Below are 21,438 nucleotides of genomic sequence, written 5' to 3' on the forward strand. Positions count from 1 at the left end.
TCAGATGAAAAATAATTTAATTTTAGTTTATTAAATTTGTTATAGATGGCGCCATATATAGCTTAAATTCAAAACGTTCCCGGTAGATGGCGGTATATCAATTTTGGTCTACAATATTCTCAATAGATGGCACTACAGGTAAATCTAGTTTAGTAGCTTAACAACAGATGGTAGCACGTACAATTTAAGTCAACACTTTCTTAATAGATGGCGCTTAATCTAGTTCGAAACTTACTCAATAGATGGAGACCCATGTGCGTTTTTAATTACTCACTTTTCCGATAGATAGCGCAATAAGCGTCTTTAGTTAACTTTTTTTGATAGATGGCGCCACATGCAAGTTTAGCGCCTTTTCGCAAATTTAAATATGAATATATTTTTACTTAAAAAATCTTTTAAAATAAGAAATATATCTTTTAAATAATCTTTATAATATGCACAGAATATTAAATATTAACTACGCAAAACTATTCTGTGATTTAGGCAATCTGGTCTACGCGTAGTTAAGTTCGTTTAACCCTGTTTAACCCTTGTTTAACCCTTGTTTAACTATTGATAATATACAAATAAATACTCTTGGAAATCTCAAACAGAAACTATGATAATCAGGGAAAGGACATAATGGTAGAGCTATATATATGAATAAAACAATTACATTTTTTTGAACTTTAAATCTTTTATGTACAAAAAATAGGAGCAAATATTTTATGCGTTCTATCCTTCTATAAACTAATGTAAAATTTCTTCATGACGTCTACTGACGTCATAAACAAATCTTCTAGACCTATCTATCGAAAACTTAACAAGAGGAATACACAGCCACAAGAACGCGTTAACAAAATACGATATCGACGCCATAAACAATAAAATCTTAAGATCTACTCTATAGATATAAATAACTAAATAAATAATAATAATAAATACGGCGGAGAGTACTTCTAACGGGCCCTGTATATGGTACCAGGCTCTCATGCCTATTGATGACCTGTACACTATTTTTTCTGAGTAACTGATCAGTCCATAACCGAATCCAAACAGGAGGCTGCTGAATGTTATTACGTCGTTTGACAGTTTAACTGACAGCACTGAAAAATAAATAAGATTTTAACTTAACTTAGATTAGAACTAATATGTTAGATGTTTTAGAAAACTAAATTAATAATAAAAAATATCAAAAAGTCATTGTTAATAGTTAAATAAATACCGGGTGCGTCTCAAAAGTGGCTCACCCCCTATAACTTTTTTATTTTTTCAGATAAAAAACGAGATTTGGTATGTTAGTATATGACATAAATTAGGATTGATTGACATATTCATTTGTTTTCTGTCACTTCCTGTTTCGCCGGAAATTACTACAACTTTTGATTTTTAAATGGCACCCCCGGTATTTTTTTACTTCATTCGATAGAAAATGACATTCTGAATAGAATGACATATCATATGTCAACTTTTAACATTTTTATTTAAAACAAAATTGAATTTTAAATTTCAATCTAGAGTGCCACGGCTGTGTTAAAAACACTAATTTTTAATCAAGGAGCCTTGGAAAAATATATTTGATCGTCTAATGTTATTCGTGTCTTGTCCTGGCTAGTCAAAAGATGCCCAAATCGTAATTTTAATCACATCTCAATTTTTTCAAATGGAACGAGGGTGGCTCATTAGCATATATTTGGAAAAGCATTTTTTTACGAATAATTTGATACCACACACTTTTGGTATTTCGAGTCAAATTATCGTTTGAACCGCATGTTATAATTTCAAATAAACCATATGCAAAAATGTCAAAGTTGACATATTATTTATGTTGTTGATTTGTATGTTGTTGAATTGTTGATTTGATTTATGTTGACATATGATGTCAGTCTATTCAGAGTATCATTTTCTATCGAACAAAGCAACAAAAAACCGAGGGTACCATTTAAAAATCAAAAGTTGTAGTCATTTCTGGCGAAACAGGAAGTGACAAAAAACAATTGAATATGTCAATTAATCCTAATTTATGTCATATATTAACATACCAAATCTCAATTTTTTATCTGAAAAAATAAAAAAGTTATAGGGGTGAGCCACTTTTGAGACGCACCCGGTATAACATAAAAAAATTTCTAATAATAACATCTTATACAGGGTGACCTAGTGTTCTGAAGAATTATATCAAGATTGTTTCCTAATCTTCTCTACAATAACAAGCGATTAATGATTGAGTACATATTAAATACCTATCATCATTTCTTCCAAGACAAATTTATGATTAATTTAAAAAATACTATTTACATTCTAAATATCTTGACAACGGTTGCTCATAGCGATTTTACCAAGAGATATTTTATACGTAAAAAATCACGTAAATGTATATTTTTTCATTCAGTAGTTTTATACAGGTACAGACGAAAAGTTATTACTCTTCAAAACAGTTAAAATACATGTAGGTGGCGCCCCCTACAAAAACGAATCATATTGACATCAAAATCAAATTTATCATGTCAAAAAACTCCCAGATACCAATTTTCATCTAAATATCGACGTTATTTCAGAAATTGTTTGGAAAAAATCTAAATAAAATTGAACTTCTACATCATGATGTATCTCCGCAACTAAGCATTTTAGGACGTACATTTATATGAACTTTTTACATGGTTTTATCTGCAATATATGCTGCCGAAGTGTCCTTAACACAGTTCGGACCACCCTGTATAACCCTAGACTAGCTATATATCTCTATGATCATACTATTAGATTATAGTATGATCTAGGAATATACCGCTTATTTGGAACAATGAGCCTTCCTATATATATATATACATACGCAAGAAACTGGATCCTGATACCATAAGTCCAAAAACTAACATCATCCTCATTCTAGTAGGGTTGAGCTTAATAACCATGGGAAGACCAACGAGGAAGAAACCCCATGCAAAAGCTATATATGTCAGTAAAAATGTAGCCTCTTCTGAACTAAAACCCTTATTGATCACCATAAATGGAGCCAGAGTGATATACAGGGTCGACACCAAATTTCCAATAGTTTTCGTAGTTACTGAAGGATAAAAATATAAGTTTTTTATTGCGTAGTATAAAGGTCTTAGTAAGTTATCTACAAAGAAGTCTTTGGTACTTCGTAATCTTCTAGTCCAGACGAACTTTTTATACGCGGAGCAACGAAAACAGTTTTTCGCTTTGTTGAAGTCTTCTATTTTGTATGTAAACGACGGGCTCTCAAAATTAGGGATGAATTCTATTCGGTCTATGGATTCCGGTCTGTTTTCATGGACAACCTCGGTTATAGTAAACACATCCTTGACGCTATCTTTTCTGATCTGGTCTTGGATGTTGAGTTCTTCAAGTTTAACACTGATCCTACTCAGTCTCTTTGGATTGATGTAGTTGATGTCATCGTCATCTTCATCTTCATTTTCTTCGGGAATACCTGGAATTTTTTTAGTATATACAGCGTGATCTAATTATTTTTAAATATCATCATTTGATTATATTATGAAAAAAAAACCGTGTCAGCGATGGCTATAGAATGAAGATCGCAGTCATTTCATATGTAAAATTATATAGGGAATGTCATCGCTGTTTTCATTTCTAAGCAAACTGGATACCGTTTTTTTTCGAATATACGGTAATTAAGGATCATACGATCGAAAGTTGGCATCAAAGTTGGCTTGGAAATGCCAGATTGCTCTCATTTCATTCTATTTCCAAGCTACTTTGACGTCTTTTTTATAACATACGACAGATTGTATGTATTTTAGATAATCTAGAACTATAATTCTGATGCACATTCAGATACAAAAAAACGCAACGGACAATTTTTTTAAGTATTATACAGGGTGTCTCAGAAATAAGTGCAAATATTTTAAGGGGTTGTAGATCTTTTCTTTTCTTTCTTTTTTAGAAACATCTTTTCTTTTTACCATTTTTAAAATAAATTAAAAATATAACAGAGTTATTTAAATTTGAACATAAAAAAATAATGGCAACGTTTTGAGAACCGCTGGCGATAACCGACCATTAAGGTTTTTTTATGAGATTTTTTAGCTTATTTGACGCCTCAGGTGAATAAACAAGTGGCATTAAAAAGTTTTTTAAAACTTTCAGGAAAATGTCAATAAAAATATAAAAATTAAATTTTTTTTTTCGTAAAAAAGATCTCATAGGCATGTTTCTGCGGCCGAAATATACTACCAGTTAAAATATTTGCACTTATTTCTGGGACATCCTGTATATTTTTAATTTTTAGCCATATTTTCATGATTGTTTTAGAAATACTATATAATTTATAGAATATTATATCTACTTTATACACTCAGTTTTTTTAAAAACTTTAGTATTTGGCTTATTATACAGAGTTAATCGAAGGGTTTTTTTCTACCCTAATTTTAAAACACCCTGTGCAATAATTTCGTGAATAATTTCTTTATTTAAGGGGAAATGAACTTGCCACTTGCCACCAACAATTTGTAATTTTTTCTGTTAACTTTACTTTATTTTTGATGTTTGTTGAATTTTTTTGCATCTGAATGTATAAAAAAATAAAATAAATGCCTTTATTGTAGAATTTTTTTACAATTTGTAGACAAAGGTACATTTGTAGGACAAACAAAAGAGAATACAAAACAAGTATACAAATTACATTGTCAGTCTTATTGTTTAAAATAAACATTTATAAATGTTTACAATGTCAAAGAATAAAAAATACAAATAAGATTCAAAAATATTTAAAAAAGAATGTATTCAAAAATATATTTAGTAAGTTTATAGTAAATATAGTAATAGCAAATATTAGACCAGTGTTTACAAGATCAAACTCGATTATCAAAATATAAGTCATTTACGGCGTAGAAAGCCTTTTCTAGTAAATAAGATTTCAATGCTTTGCGAAATGAAGAAAATGATGTTATGGATTTGATTTCAAACGGCAGGCGATTGTGCATTTTTTTCGAGTTGTATAATCTTGAACTTTTAACTAACTCTGAGCGTGGGGTGGGTAGATAAATAAAGATCTTGCTCCGCCTTCCTGAGTGGATAAGTGTGAGATGGTCTTTCTTGAGAAGCTGATACATGCTTACGTATTAGGCAAACGGATTATAAAATATAAATAAGGAAGGAAGAGTTAATATTTTTAATTTTTTAAAAAAGTCCTGGCAATAAATTCTGCTGTTTAGTCCCAGTGAATATCGAACAGCTCTCTTCTGGAGCTTGAAAAGGCGGTGAAATTGAGTCGCACAACACGTACCCCAGAATGGAAGGGCATATCTGAGGTGCGACTCAAAAAGTGCATAATAAACAGTTCTAGCCACTGACAAGTTAAGCTCCTTAGAAACAGATCTTAAAGCAAAACAGGCAGGGCTCAATTTTTTCGACAAAGCGTCGATATGCATGTCCCATTTTAGAGAATTGTCTACAACAAGCTCTAAGAATTTTACAGATTTTACGACGTCAATGGTGGTGTTGTTAAGTACAAAAGGCTGCAGCGAGTTTTTGTACGACAAAGCTTTAGTTTTAGAAATGTTGAGACTCAGGAGGTTCGAATCGCACCAAGATTTAATGGTGATTAAGTCATTTGATATAATCCGATGAAGTGCCGTGACGTCCTTGTTGCTCCAAGTCAAGCTAGTGTCGTCCGCAAAAAGACATATTTTACCACTGATGTTTATGTTAGCAATGTCGTTAATAAAAAGAAGAAATAAAATAGGACCTAGTACTGAGCCTTGAGGTACTCCACATTCTATTGGGTTGCTGGAAAACAATGTGGTATCCACTCTCACAAGTTGACTTCTGTTGCTCAGATACGACTTAAACCATTCGAAAGGTAAAAAATAAAAATAAAAAAGGTAAAATACAGATAAACTAAAGAGCGTTTGCGTATATGTAAAATGTTTATTTCTATTGATTTAATTGACTGACCTGGTAAAATACTGACACCAGCATTTTGGAAATAATACTGCACATTTACGGGATTTAAGTAAGTTGTTTGTCTCTCCAAATCGTTGATTTGCTCAGCATCGGCTGCAAAATTATCAAATTCGTATGGACTTTCCTCCGAATGATCATACATATGATGTCCAAGTGATTCTTGAGTGGAACCGGTGGCATCGAGTTGTTTACTTTCTTGAATTGGCTGTTGATCAAATATTGAGTTATCTTCGCTAGATTCAGATGAAGAGCTCGAGTTTGGCGCTTGATCTCTGTTGTTTGTGAGAAGATCGTTCATTTGTTGACTGTAACGTCTGTAAGTAAAATTTTTAATGGTTTAATTTGGAATACTAAAAGTAGCTTATAAAAAGATGTAAAAAGATTAAACTATTACTCTTTGATACTACTACGTATGAGCCTTTGACACGATATCGCATCTGTAGCTCTTGTAACGATGCTTGTAACAAAATATTTTCAATATATTTTAGTGGGCTTACCCTATAGTTTGGTATCTGGAAACATAATCTCTATCAATTGGATACTCCAAATCATGTTCCCTGGTTAAAACTTTGTCATACGTCTTGATTAGTAAAGCCGCTGGTATGATATTGAACAGAATCGACCCATAGATCAGTTTTACCTGATTGATTCCGTAGATTTCTACAAGGCAAAATATAAAATGGGGCATCAGAATCAGACTGAGTGCTCTGGACACTTGTCTAATTACTTCGAATATTCTCGAGTCCATGTCCAATTTATCTACAGCGAACCATCGTAGTTGGGTAGAGATTAAGTTCGATACAATACCTAAAAGAAAAGTAGACAAAGTGTACTACTGTAGCACAAATCACAAAGGTTTGCATCATGTATAGTAAACTAGAGGTGGCTACACACACTACTGCACAAGCCATGCATAATTTACCTTCGCCGCCACACGGTACATGCATGTTTGAACAAGCTTCAGTTTATGCCGCGAAAAAGAAGAAGGAAGTCCGAAGAAAAAGAAGAAGGAAATCCGCGAAAAAGAAGAAGGAATCCTGAAAGGCATTTATCTTTTTAATAACGGCATCCTTATCGGCTTGTCTGTCAATTAATCTATACTTATTAAGTCAAATTTTGTATGCTGTATCCTTCTTCACCCGATCATGATATTCTGGTGATTTAATTCCCAAAGTCACGGCTGATTTTCGTATGCGCGAATAAAATCTTCCAATAATCCTCGATTGATCCTTTTCAGATCGCCAGACATGATGGCGACGAGACGTACAGGTCATTTACGATCACGGACTAAACTAATTATTTGTACAAGCTGAATACATATGGTACACAGGTACCGTTTTGCTTGCGCAAGCTTGGCTTGTCCACGCTTGCATGATTCAAATTCAATCAATCATCAAGCGGCTTGCACACTTAAAATGCTTGCGCAAATTTTCCCTACAGACGCGACAGTTTGCTTGTACAAAAAGATTGTTCATGCATGCTTGTCAAGCTTGCAGTAGTGTGTGTAGCCACCTTAGGGTGTCTCAGGCTGAGCGTGCAGAAGTTTCTAGAGAACTACTATATCTAGATCGGAGATTTTTTGCACTGATCATTGTTTCACAATGAAATCTATCGATTAAAAATATTTCAAACATTCTATACCTAACATTAACCGTTTTTGAGAGAAAAATTATTTAAAATTTTTGAACGAAAAAAACTGCCTGTCAAAAAAAATTGTATAGCCTAAACATCAAATTTAGTGACTACCACAGCCACTGCGACATAAAGAGAACATATGTGGCTATCTATTTCAAAAATTAAATTGTTTGAATGTCATATAATATTGGCCCCGTAGCTGTCATGGAATTGAGAGATTAGAAAATTATCATAAATAATTTTTTTCAAATGAAAACCTACTTCTTTTTAACTAGTGAAAAGGTTTATTAATTTGTTACTTTTTGATTATACCTAAAAGAAATATTTTTAAGTTATTTAAGATTAAGTTTTCAAGCGTATATTTTTCTCAATGGTGGGCTAGCCACAGCCACACACTAGTTTTATCACAGCTATAAAATTGGACCTAAACATTAGTATGAAAGTCTGGAATTTTACTATGGTCTATAATAGTAGATCGTATAGGTATAGTAAATTTTAATTTTAAAACAGCTGAATATTTTACTATTTAATTAAATTATTAAAAGAATGCTTGGTTTGCCAATATATCTAGTTAGAGTCTATTATGCTGTACTGTTCGGGTCGCTCTCAAGGGTCGGGTAAAGCGGGTGTGTGGCCGAAGGAAATGAATATTAAATTTCAGAAATCTGCTTAGCCCGATCCTGTCGTGTTAAGCCACATCCAAAATTCCAAACACACGTGCTTTGATTAAGGCTTTATTAAGGTTTGCAGAGCTTCAGCATTTGCCATAAAATAGCGAGCAATTTTTTATAAAACCAAATAAATTATATATCACTCTAATCAAAAAACTACAATCTATTTCTGTATTGTAAGGGAATTTTAAATGATGTCTTTACTTTTAAGAAAATTTAGTCGAAACATAAGGAATATTTTGTTGATGTTTGACTATAAAAATCTTAAAAATAAAGAAGTTGTCTAAAAATGTGGTACAATACGGATATAGTATAATCCTTTATCTTTAATTTCCTTCTTCATTTGTGTAAAAATACCTAGCCAGTTTTACATAAAACGTTAAATGCCGAACGCTTATTTAATGGAAGCTTTTTAATACGCAATAGAAGAAGGAAATCCGCGAAAAAGAAGAAGGAATCCTGAAAGGCATTTATATTTTTTTTTATTACTTACTTACCTCCAAAAATCATGTATAACACTATATTGTTTGGTATTGCAACACAGCAAAATAATATAGCAACGCTAAATCCCACCAAACATCGAAATATCATCTGTTTTCTGTCTTCGAAATATTCCGATATAAATCTTGATATTGGATCTGCAAAAATATTGAAGAAAAACCTTGAAAACTCTAAGAAACACTGCTGTTTATACTGTTACCTGTGAAACTCCAACAGACCACAAATAAAATGGCGGTAAATACTCCTTCTTCATATTTGTGTTTACCCAGCAAGACATATTCGCAGAATATAATACCGTAGCAATACAGCAAGGATGACAACAAAAACTGAAAGAAAATTGAACCATCAAGAGTATTTTTCGGCATACTTTCATTTAAAACATTTTACGTTTAATGGTACTTCCCATTTAACCGGAAAAGGCTGTCAATTTTCATTATTAGCGTTATTAGGATATATTTCTGGGTGACTCAAAAATGTGTAAGTGGATCGGGGTGATTTTTTTAAAATAGATTACACTGTATATTATATATTATTGCATTCTTGGCTTCCTTTCTGATCACTTATAATACTTCTAAGATATTAAATATTGTTTGATATAACAGTATGTCCCCGGATTGTCTTTACCAGAGGAAAATTTTTTTCATTATTGACATTTTCAGAAAAATGAATTCTTCAAAAAAATTTTGCTTGTTCTAAAATGGTTAATCCCGTTTAGATTTTTCCAAATTTCCACCGTTTTAAAGAAAATTAGAAAAAAAAACATGGAAGTTTGGTTGAATTTTTTTCAAAGTTCTAGAAATTGGAAGTAATATAATTATTTCACAATCACAATTCACAATTATTTAGATTTTATTCTTTGACAGATGGTTATTATTAATTTTAATTAAAATATTTTTTGCTTTTAAAGTAGAATCAATTTTCCGATAACTATTATCACCCTTTCCGTAGTATTGAACTAAATAAAGTTTGTGCTTCTTTAACATTTTAAAACAGCAAAAAATATGACGTTAATTAAAATTCTATGAATAAAAATCTACCAAAGAATGAAAACGAAATTATATTACCATATATATCTACCAATTCCTATTAAAATAGATGGCAATACCTTAGAACAGGTCTACAAGTTCAAATATTTGGGGTCCTGGATAGTTAACACCTTGAACAACGACGTGGAAATACAAACCAGAATAGAACAAGCGAGAAATGCATTTTTAAAAATGAAGAACGTCTTCTAGAACCCCAGATTGGACCTTGACTTGAGAACTACGCTCCTTAAGTGTTATGTTTGGTCAATCCTATTATACGGAGCAGAAACATGGATACTGAAAGTTCAAGAGATGAATCGCCTCGAATCGTTCGAAACATGGATATATCGAAGAATGCTTAAAATTCCATGGACAGCCCATATCACAAATACCGAAGTCTACAACAGAATACGCAGAGAAAGAGAATTGCTCAATATAATAAAAATAGGAAAAACATCATACTTAGGGCATATATTGAGAAATGAAAAATACCACGTCTTACAATTGATAGTTAAGGGTAAGATTGAAGGAAAGAGTGGTCTCGGCAGGAAGAAACTATCTTGGCTGAGAAACATCAGAAACCGGACTCACCTAACTTTTGAAGAACTCATAAGGAAAGCCGAGAATCGTGAAGATTTTGCCAATGCGATCACCAACCTCCACGAAAGAGACGGCACCGTAAAGAAGAAGAAGAAACCCGTTTTGATTTTTAAGACTTTTTTAGGAAAAGTTCAAGTTTTCTTTAATTTTCTCTAAAACGGTATGGAAATTTGGAAAAGCATAAACGGAATTAACCATTTTAGAGCAAGCAAAACATTTTATGAAGAATGCATTTTTCTCCAAATGTTAATAATAAAGAAGTTTTTCCTCTTGTAATGATAATCTGGGGACATACTGTATAGCTTCAGAGATATTACTAAATAAATAAAAAAAATCAGCCTATAAAAAAATTCTCTGTCGGTGTTCTACAGTTTTTGTTTTTTGAAAATGTAAATAATTTGAATTATTTCTGACTGCAACAAATTTCATTTCATTTTTGATGCTGAATAGGTACCCGTGATGAAAATAACAAGAAAGTGTTTTATTTAAAATGAACAATTTTTTATTGTTTAAAATCTAAAATTATTTTTTCATAAATTACTTGATAACAACCATTACTCATAGGAATCCTTAGATAAATTCTAATCTACCTATTTCATCTCTGTATTTTTTTCCACAAATTTTAAATTAAATATACTTTCCTGTACACTTTTTATTAAAAAAATAATGAATACTTACTTCAATAATGCCAATACTAATTTTACAAACTATATGTCTCCTATAGCTGTTACCAGATCCGCTAATCTCAATATTTAGGTTGGACAGTGTAACGTTCTCACGCATTATCTCAGTATTTCACAATTATTACTACTGCACATTTTTTAATTATCACATTAATCACTGCATACAACACTTTCGAGTTTGGTATACCCTTTACTGTATCAAAAAATATATATTTTAACAATCTTCAAGCGGACATTTTTAAGTATTGTTATGGATTAATATACAACTCTGTATGAAATATATTTAGACATCACAAATTGTTGATTTATCTTATCTTTATCACGAAGTCCCGATGACATATAAATGGCCGTGTTATATATAAAATAAAATGTAATTTTTATTTAGAAGAATAAATAATATTAATTATAGTTCTGTACCTATCAATAGGTCCTATTTTTTTCTCAAAAAAATAGCACTTAACTTAGTGAAATTACTATTGAAATGTAAATAAAGTATTATTTTATTAAAAATGTTGAGACGGTTAAAAATAGGTTATAGAAAAATTCCAGGCTACTTAGAAAATCGAAATTATATCACGATTTAAAGTATTTTATCAAAATCTTGATGATATTTATGACAAGTAGACCTAAAACATAAAAGTCCTAAGCGAGGGGGTATAGCTCAGTGGTAGAGCATTCGACTGCAGATCGAGAGGTCCCCGGTTCAAACCCGGGTGCCCCCTGGAAACTTTTTTATTTTTTTTTAATGGAAATATTTTATGATGTTTTCTCCAAAATTAATTATTAAAAATAATTAATTTATTATTAATTAAAAAATTAATTATTAGTGTTTATTCTTTAATTTGGGCAATTAGTGTTTTACTGGCAATTACTTTTTTTATTGCGAAATTAGTGTTTAATTTTGCTGTTGTAAAACAACAAAGGTTCCAACCCCCAAAAAAAATTTGAATGGCACCCTCGGTATATACTGTGATATACCGTATGATCGAAAAAAAAGGCGTTCAATTGGCTGGGAAATGACGATCAAAGACATTTCCCATATAAATTTACATATAAAATGACAGCGATCTTCATTTCATTGCCATCGCTGACGCCGTTTTTTTTTCGATCATACGGTACTAAAATAGGCTAAATTTATTGGTATATGTATACGGGGTGTGTTAAAACAAAACATGTTAAAATATGTTTATCTCAAGTACATATCAAGTAAATCAAATCATTTTTTATCAGAAATAAAGACAGTTCTCTGTTGATTCCTACATACCGGGTGCGTCTCAAAAGTGGCTCACACCTATAACTATTTTAATTTTTTTAGATAAAAAAACAAGATTTGGTATGTTAGTATATGACATAAATTAGAATTGATTGATATATTCGGTTGTTTTAGGCAGTTCCTGATTCACCGGAAATGACTGCAACTTTTGATTTTTAAATGGCACCCTCGGTATATTTTTACTTCGTCCGATAGAAAATGACACTCTGAATAGAATGACATATCATATATCAACTTTTGACATATCATATTTGAAATTGTAACATGCGGTTTATAACGACAATTTGACTCGAAATTCCAAGTGTGCGATACCAAATTATTCGTAAAAAAATGCTTTTTCCAATTATATGCTAATGGGCCACCCTTGTTCCATTTGAAAAAATTGAGATTTGATTAAAAATACTATTTTGCCACCTTTTAACGGGCCAGGACAAGACACGAAAAACATTAGACGATCAAATCTATTTTTCCAAGTTCCAAGGCTCCTTGACTATAAATGGCTTGACTTTTTAACACAGCGATGGCACTGTAGATTGAAAATTTAAAATACTATTTTTTTAAGAAAAAAATGTCAAAAGTTGACATATTTATGATATGAGTCATTCTATTCGGAGTGTCATTTTCTATCGAATGAAGTAAAAATATACCGAGGGTGCCATTTAAAAAAGCAAAAGTTGTAGTCATTTCCGGTGAAACAAGAAGTGAACAAAAATAATTGAATACGTCAATCAATCTTAAAATAATAAATAATCTATAAAATAAATAAATTTCTTCAAATATCTTTATTAATTTTAAATTTACCAACTTTGTAAAAAGAAATTAATATATAGAATTTTTTCAGAACAGTGGGAAAATATAATTTTAATGTATCAAAGCTTTCTAATCTTGATTAAACAAGTTATTATAATAATGGATGCAATTTAATGTTGTTGTAAATTTTAATAAAAATAGATAATGCTATTTTCCTGGTTTCTAGTTAGTCGATATTGCTGAAGCAATTATTGAAATAAAAACCTAAAATGTAAATCACTTTCCATTTTAAGCTGGTATTGTTTTATTCATAACAAAGTGGTGGTCTACTTTAAACACCAGTAGCGGCGTTATTCAAAATAAAAAAAATAGAATAGTTCACTGAAAAAAATTAGGCATTTTTTGTGGGATTGAATAGACAAAATTGTAATTTTTATTTTTTAATATTTTTCGGCATTACTCCCAATGTTTGTTCAACGAGTAATAATGATGTAAAAGTAAATGTAGAGAACTTATGTTAAATCAATAAAATGTTTTGATATGAAAGAAATCTAGTTGTTTTAAATCTCCTGAAGTTAAAGGGTATTATACAGGGTGTTTCAAAAAACATATGCCATCTCTCGTGGGGAGATTCCTCACGTAAAAATAGAATTTATTTTTCATAAGACCGATTCTGCTTTGTTTCGTAGCTACAGGTCTTAATATTTTTTCGATTTATTTTGATTTTCTTCCAAGTACTTTTGGCGCTTCGAATGAAATTTTGAGGGCAAAAGTTACTATAAATGCGCCATATTTTAAAGTTAAAAAAGTGTCGACATATTAACCAGGGACATGCATATGGGTTATCACTGGAATATTTTTCTAAAAAAAAAACATGTTCGCCACTGACTTTTTTTATCTTGTTAGCGAAATAGTGTAAGCAGTTTAATGCCGATTAAAAGTTGTCTCTTGATATTTTGCCGATTTCGGCCTCCTTGATGAAATAAGTCCAATTTTATTAATTTGCCTCGATCCAAGTCTAATAGGAACCTTCAAAAAAATGTATATCATTAACTTGCTAAAATTTTAAAAGGTACTCGTTGAGTCCTCATCAAAAAATATGAAAAAAAGTTCCTATAAACATGGGTATGGAAATGCATAGTTTTTGAGGTACAGGATGTTAAAACTTTTTATAATTATCTTAAATACCATTATATTTTTATTTGAAATTGCTGTAGACTGGGATAATAGTAATAATATTTAATAATAAATTAGTTAAAAAATATATAATTTAATAATTTTATTTTAATTTTAAGTTTATTGTGATTAATAAAATTGCGTTTATCTCAACAAGGAGGCCGAACTTTTAATTGGCATTAATCGGCCTACACAGTTTTGATATAAAAAGAAAAAAAGTCAGTGGCGCTCATGTTTTATTTTTGAAAAATATTCCAGTGAAAACCCACGTGCACATCCCTGATGAATTTATCGACACTTTTTTAGCATTAAAATATGTAGTACTTATAGTAACATTTACACAAAATTTCATTCGAGTCACTAAAAGTACTTGGAAAAAAATTATAATAAATCGTAACATTATTAAGACTTTAATACCCTGTAGCTATGAAACAAAGCAGAATCGGACCTTAATGGAATGTTATTATGAAAAATAAATCTTATTTTTACGGGAGAAATCTCTCCACGAGAGTTGGCATATGTTTTTCCAAACATTCTGTATATTTTGTATTGATCAATACATCGACTGTGACATGGATTATAAGCAGGGTTGGAAAAAATCATGATTTTTTTTAAAAAAATAAAAAAAAAATCTGATTTTTTTAATTTAAATCAGATTTTTTTGATTTTAATTCAAAACAATGTTTAAATCGGATTTCCAAATGACTAGGACTTATTTCCAATTAAAGTTCTATCTTAAATGGCCAAATCTTTATAACTCTGCCTGATACTGATAACATTAATAATTCTACGGCGTGTTACGGTCACCAATATTTTCCGCAAAAAACTCACTCGCTTCAGATCAAAAGGATTTATTTTCAAACAACTCAAAAATATTATCTTTTGTCATTTTAACTCCTAGGCATAAAAGTAAAGCACTGTTACCCTAAGCACAAAAGTACAAAATATATATTATTAAACTGATATTAAGTGTCAAATTCAACGAGTGTACAAATTGTTGCTCGATTACTGTTCATATTATTTGCAAAGTTTGAAATTGATTAAACAATTATTTGAAACGTTTTAAAAGAAATAGTATGTTCTATTCGGAGTAAAAATGTAATTTTTGTGCCTCGCTGTAATGTCGGAATAGCTTTTACGATGGTCGCTCAAAGGTACAGCATCACCAAAACAGTATAATTTTTACTCCTAATAAAACAATACACTATTGTTCGGAAATAGTCTTAAGTCAAAAAGTACTTACTGTAGAACAAAATGTCGGTAGGTATTTGGAAACATAGAACCGTTTCAAAAAAAATATAAAACAACACATTTTCTTAGAATGATTATAGATTCTCGGGAATGAAAGGGTTGTTCACCACATACGACACGGAGTATTGTAGCTAAACGACTAGATTTTTACAAATTGTAAGTTTTGGGTTCGTTGAAGGACTATTAGAGCTACAATTTAAAAATATTTTTACAAGATACAGAGTGTCCCAAATAAATAAAAAATATTAAAGTTGTATTTTTTTAAATGGAACACCCTGTATATTATTACATTTTTAGTTTCTATGATTAAAATAAAGGTAAATTTGATTTAGGTTTATTACACTTAAACCTTACCGTGTTTAAAATATTTTCAATTTTGTAAAATTGCAGTAAAAATTTTAAGGCTTCATTTCTCCGAGGGTATCAAAGTTTTCAATGCTAAATATTTACTGAAGTTTATTTACTGATTAGTTATTGTGTTGCAATAATAAAAATTATACTACCTTATACAGAGTAGGTATCTAAAATTTTATTTTAAATAATTACTAGCTTTAAACGGCAATAACTTCTTTAATTTAAATGGAACACCCTGTATATTTTATGATAATCAGATGCACAATTTAATGGTCTATCAAATTGTATTATACCATTTTTACCTATCTCCTCAAGTTTCCGTAGAAAACGCATTTTCTTGTAATTTAGAACTCATTTATCAATATACCCATGGAATACTGACATTTTAGATTATTTTTAAAGATGTACCAAATTTTTAGTAGTAAGAGAGACTAAGTACAGACACTAATATTGTCGATATAGTTCGATTATTTCATTAAAAAAAACTGTTTAAATATTTGTTAAAGAGGACCAATTAATGTGATTCCAGTATTCAAACTGCGTTAATTGACTGTTTGCGTTGATTAATAATAATTGCTCCAAACACCAAAAAGTATATTTGGTATGTGTATCAGACAATGTGGTAAAAAGTAACACCTTAAAAATGATATTTCTTTTTTTGACAAATGTTTATTTATTACAACAGAGACGTTCATTTTCATAACTTATTATTATATTAATTTCTGATTCAAATCCATATTTATTAAGAATAATTTATTAACTAACACAATTAAGTATGTAATTAATTAGTATTTGGGCGGAAATAATGGTGGTATATTTAATTAATGGTATACTCTTTTATAAAGATTTAAATAGTTTTCTTTTTGCATACAAATGGGCTAGTAATATCATCGTTTTGCTAAAAACGAGAATATTACTAGTCTGTACATTTGTTGCTTTAAAAACAATCTAAAATATAAATATTCCATGGGTATATTGATAAATGAGGTCTAAATTATAAGAAAATGCATTTTCTGCGAAAACTTGAAGGGATAGGTAAAAAGTGGTATAATACAATTCGATAGACAATTAAATTGTGCATCTTATTCTCCTAAAATATACAGAGCATTCCATTTAAATTAAACAAGTTTTTGCCGTTTAAAGCTAGAAATTATTTAAAATAAATTTGTAGACACTCTGTATGAGGTAGTATTATTTTTATTATTGCAACACAATAACTGATCAATAAATAAACTTCAGTAAATATTTAGGATTAAAAACTTTGATACCCTCGGAGAAATGAAGCTTTAAAATTTTTACTGCAATTTTACAAAATTGAAACTATTTAAAAAACGGTAAGGTTTAAGTGTTATAAACCTTAATCAAATTTACCTTTATAATAATAATATACAGGGTGTTCTATTTAAAAAAATACAACTTTGATATTTTTTATTTATTTGGGACACTCTGTATCTTGTAAAAATATTTTTAAATTGTAGCTTTAATAGTCCTTTAACGAACCCAAAACTTACAATTTGTAAAAACCTAATCGTTTAGCTACAATACTCTGTGTCGTATGTGGTGAACAACCCTGTATACCAGAAGAGCTTAGTTCTACACTAGACTTTGCGAATGATATGTATTCGAACAGCGAATTTATGTCACTTATACATAAATGTTAAAATAAATCCCTGCATTTAGCGGTCTAATGGATTCACACGAAATTACTTCAAAAATCGGTCCAACATTTAAATTGATGAATTTTTATATAATTTTATAACATTTACAATTATTTTTCGATTTATTATCTGTTATAGAAATATTTTTTCTAGTTATCTAGGATACATTCTTATAACTTTTACAGTTATTTTTTGATTTATTATAAAGTTTCAATAATTTTTTTTTATTTAAATCACACGATTAAAATTAAAAAAATCACTTGATTTAAATCATGCCAACCCTGATTATGAGTTTATTTTTTATATAAAATCGAAATGTATACATCTACACCACTGCCATCTGACGTAAAAAACGCCAGACTTTGATGGACTAAAAATTCATAGCGAATAGAGTGAAATGGTCTTGGTGTCGGGCGATTTTCCATTTTAATGTTATGACAATCACATATTTGAAATTCGAAGTTTACTTTGAATAAAAGACGAATAAGTATGCACTGTACCAGTCGCATAGGTATATACGTTCATTTTCTAAAGTAATAAAATTTATGCATATAATGTGTGAAGAAATTGTTCTGTACGTGGCCTCGGTATAATAAACATTTTTGCATTTTTAATCTACAGGGTTTGAAGATATTATAATATTTATCTAGGTACATACGAAATATTGGATTTGTAATATAGTTGAAATTGAATCTAGTGATATAATAATAATACTGTATTTAATCGTGGCGAAATACCCATAGAGAAAATTTTTAAAAACTTATTTCTGATAGTTTTTGGACATGTTTTTAAATAAGCTCTTTATTAAAAAGATAACACGATCAAAACTCCTGTGATAGATACTCGACAGCAGTATTATAAAGTATGTTTCAAAAAATTAATTTCTTACAATGACTGATGCTTGTGCTTGTACCGAGAATAATTATTAATCAGATCGGGGAAGTTAGCAACTCATTGAAAACTCATTCCAGCATTCCTGCTGTAACGTTTTTAGTTCGTTACATGTCTTTTTTATATATAATATATGATGTCTGGGCCTATCATCACCGGATTCCCTCTCGTTCAGGCCGGATAGTTTATTTGACGCGTAATTTTTACGTTCCCTAGTCGCCAACCCTGTTATCGTTCGACACAACCCTGTTAGCGCTCTGAGGAGGCGCTGTCAACATCGCTTCTGTCAACTCTCTCCGTGCTTAACCTCACTTTGTTTTGACGCTCTGTTGTATCCCAGCTTTTAGAAATGGTGATTATTTAAATCTTGCTGTATAATCTGAATCAGCTGCTATTTCAAAGCAACAGGTAAAGATGAAATATTATCCTTTTAGATTCAATATTATTATTGAATATTTTTAGGGTAGAGTTACGGATGTCCCAACTTGTATTTGTATTTTGCTGGCACGTTGGCGTCCCTTTTCTTTTGTCCTCCAGAATGTCACATGGAAGAAAGGACATGTTGTTTATTATTTATTGAGCCCTCGGAAGTATTTCGAGGTAGGTTTATTTTGTTTATTAGACCTTGTTTGGTTTTAAACAAGAGTTTCATATTTTTAGGGTCCAAGGTACGGACTGTGTCCAAGGTACGGACTGTGTCCAAGGTACGGACTATTTCCAAGATACGGACTGCATCCAAGGTACGGACTGCGTCCAAGGTACGGACTGTGTCCAAGGTACGGACTATTTCCAAGGTACGGACTATTTCCAAGGTACGGATAGTGTCTTATGTACAGACATTATCTTATGTACAGATGTCCTGTGGACGAGTGTCCCCAATAAGAACGATTTTTTCTTACATCTGAGTGCCACAGCGTGGATGTAGCTTGAGTCCCATGCTGCTTCACTCCCATTTCTAAGCCTAGTCAGTAGCTACGGCTGTAGGGATTCATGGTGTCCTCAATCTGGCCCCTTTTGTTGTTTTGACCAACAGGATCGCCGACAGACAGTACAGAGATGCTAGACCACCTCACGCTGCTACTGTTTGAAGCAAGGTTACATAAAAGAACAGCTAAGTGTATATTTAAGTTCTAGTTTTACATTTAACATCTAAAACATTTTCAGTCTTAAACAATAACGCACATCTTAAGTAATATCGTACAGACTATGTTCAGTGGTTAGATTGTTAAGAACATTCATAGAATATAATTTAGATCTTAGGTTTCATTGCATTATGTCTTGTAATGGTATTACTTTTATAGATATTATATATATAACCACTATATATTTACTAGAACTCTACAATGTCATGTATCAGCAAAGAACGTCATGAATAAATATAGTCATTAGTTTTAAGTATTATACAACTGTGTTTTCTTTCTCTGTACATGCCTGGCGCCCAATATCTATATATCTTTTGTTAATTATTACTGATTAATTTTCTCTCTAGTGAAATACTTTATCCACGACTGCTCTCCGATGAAAAGCTGCCGTTCGCAGTGGTAGTGGTTTAAAAAACGCTACACTGCTATAATCCTGTCTCATCCTGCTTCAAACCCTATACCAGCCACTCTTGCCGTTTTTGAAATACAGCAAATTTCGTTTTTATTACTGGAAATCGGAAATTGGGGAATTGGAGTTTTCCAATCATGTAATCTGTAAAAGATCAAATAATATAAAATGCTTCTAATGATTCCTTTCACGAGACTGCCAGCAAATTACGTAAGAATACCCATGGCCATGGGCTCATTAGGGATGTGAACTGAAAAAAAAAACATTAAACAAATATCTATGAAAAATGAAATTTTTATTAAACATAAAACTAAAAAAACTATAAATCACGAAAGATGACCATCACGTCACAATTTTATTGTTTATCAAAAACAATCAATACCGCCAATTCAAATGTGTTAGACAGAGTCAAAAATAAACAATCGAAACGCCGCGGGAAATACGTACGTACGCATAGATACATTGCAAATTAAATAAAAGCTTTTAAAAACATTTTTAAAAACAAGCTTTTATTTAAATGCTCTAAAAAGAAGAAAATACTTTTCTGGAACACTTTTACTATCAACTTATAATCTCATTACACAGTTTATATGATATAAAAGCTTGTTGCTGACTTGTCCGCTGGGGCACGGAATGAAACGTAAAAAACAATAGTTTAAAGATATAGGCTAGTAAACGTAGCCGAGTACTATATGTAAAGATGGAAAAAATTAGTAACCAACCGATCTCAACGGGAATGTGTAGATAATGATCTCCTATTTAACCCCTCAAAAGTCCCATTCGTTCCCGGAGTTTGAGTTGTTTCAGTGGGGGTAGTTTGAAAGAAAACCGCCGCCATCTTGGATATTTTCGTTTTTTTCAAATATCTCCGTTTGCATAACTTTTTTCGAAAAAACTAAAGATATGTTTTTTGTAGAGAATTGAATTTAGAATGTTTTACATTTAATCAGTTTTTTTTCTAAAATAAATAGTAATAGAGATAGAGCAATTTTTTACTATACGATTTATAAATTTTCAAATTTTTTAAACCAATCAGCTATAATTTTTGCTTTAACAGTATAGTGTTAATATAGATAAACCACAAGTATAAATTTAAGCTTTAAAACAATTAAAAATAGCGTTTAAATATTATTTATTAAATAAAGTTATTGTTAAAAAAATTATTATTAAATTAAATTTATTAAATTAAATCTGCTATGATGTCATCCTGAGCGTCATTTTCGTCCTCAACTAAAATACAAAAGTTTGTGCAACTGATTCCGTAGCACTGACCACACTTTGAAGAACATTTAAGACCCAGTTTTCTACAAGAGCAATTTTCAGAGCACTGACTCTTTGCAATTGCAAAAAATTGATTTTAGTACTCAAGAGGCGCCATATCTTCTGTTGATTGAATATGTGTCAGATTACCTTTTTGATCTTTCTTCCATCCATATTGTAAAGGATCTAACTTGTTACCAATCCCTTCTTAAATCTAAAAAATATAACTTATAA

General features: G+C 30.7%; 1 protein-coding gene and 1 non-coding gene across 2 annotated transcripts; one reads left to right on the forward strand and one right to left on the reverse strand.

Annotated features, from left to right (window-relative positions):
- Positions 1-656: 656 nt before the first annotated feature.
- Positions 657-11,357, reverse strand: LOC115874608. Its single transcript, XM_030889815.1, has 7 exons — positions 11,036-11,357; positions 8,932-9,058; positions 8,729-8,869; positions 6,423-6,732; positions 5,917-6,239; positions 2,810-3,430; positions 657-1,085 (listed from the first exon to the last, which is right to left on the reverse strand). Exons 1-7 carry the CDS (start codon positions 11,138-11,140, stop codon positions 730-732), a joined length of 1,983 nt encoding a protein of 660 aa, XP_030745675.1. The 5' UTR covers positions 11,141-11,357; the 3' UTR covers positions 657-729.
- Positions 11,358-11,690: 333 nt separating this feature from the next.
- Positions 11,691-11,762, forward strand: Trnac-gca. The gene has a single exon. It is a non-coding gene; the product is annotated as a tRNA-Cys (tRNA).
- The last annotated feature ends 9,676 nt before the right edge of the window (positions 11,763-21,438 follow it).

Source organism: Sitophilus oryzae, unplaced genomic scaffold (genome assembly GCF_002938485.1).
Source record: "Sitophilus oryzae breed Bouriz unplaced genomic scaffold, Soryzae_2.0 scaffold_1297_pilon_pilon, whole genome shotgun sequence".
Classification (NCBI taxonomy): domain Eukaryota; kingdom Metazoa; phylum Arthropoda; class Insecta; order Coleoptera; family Curculionidae; genus Sitophilus; species Sitophilus oryzae.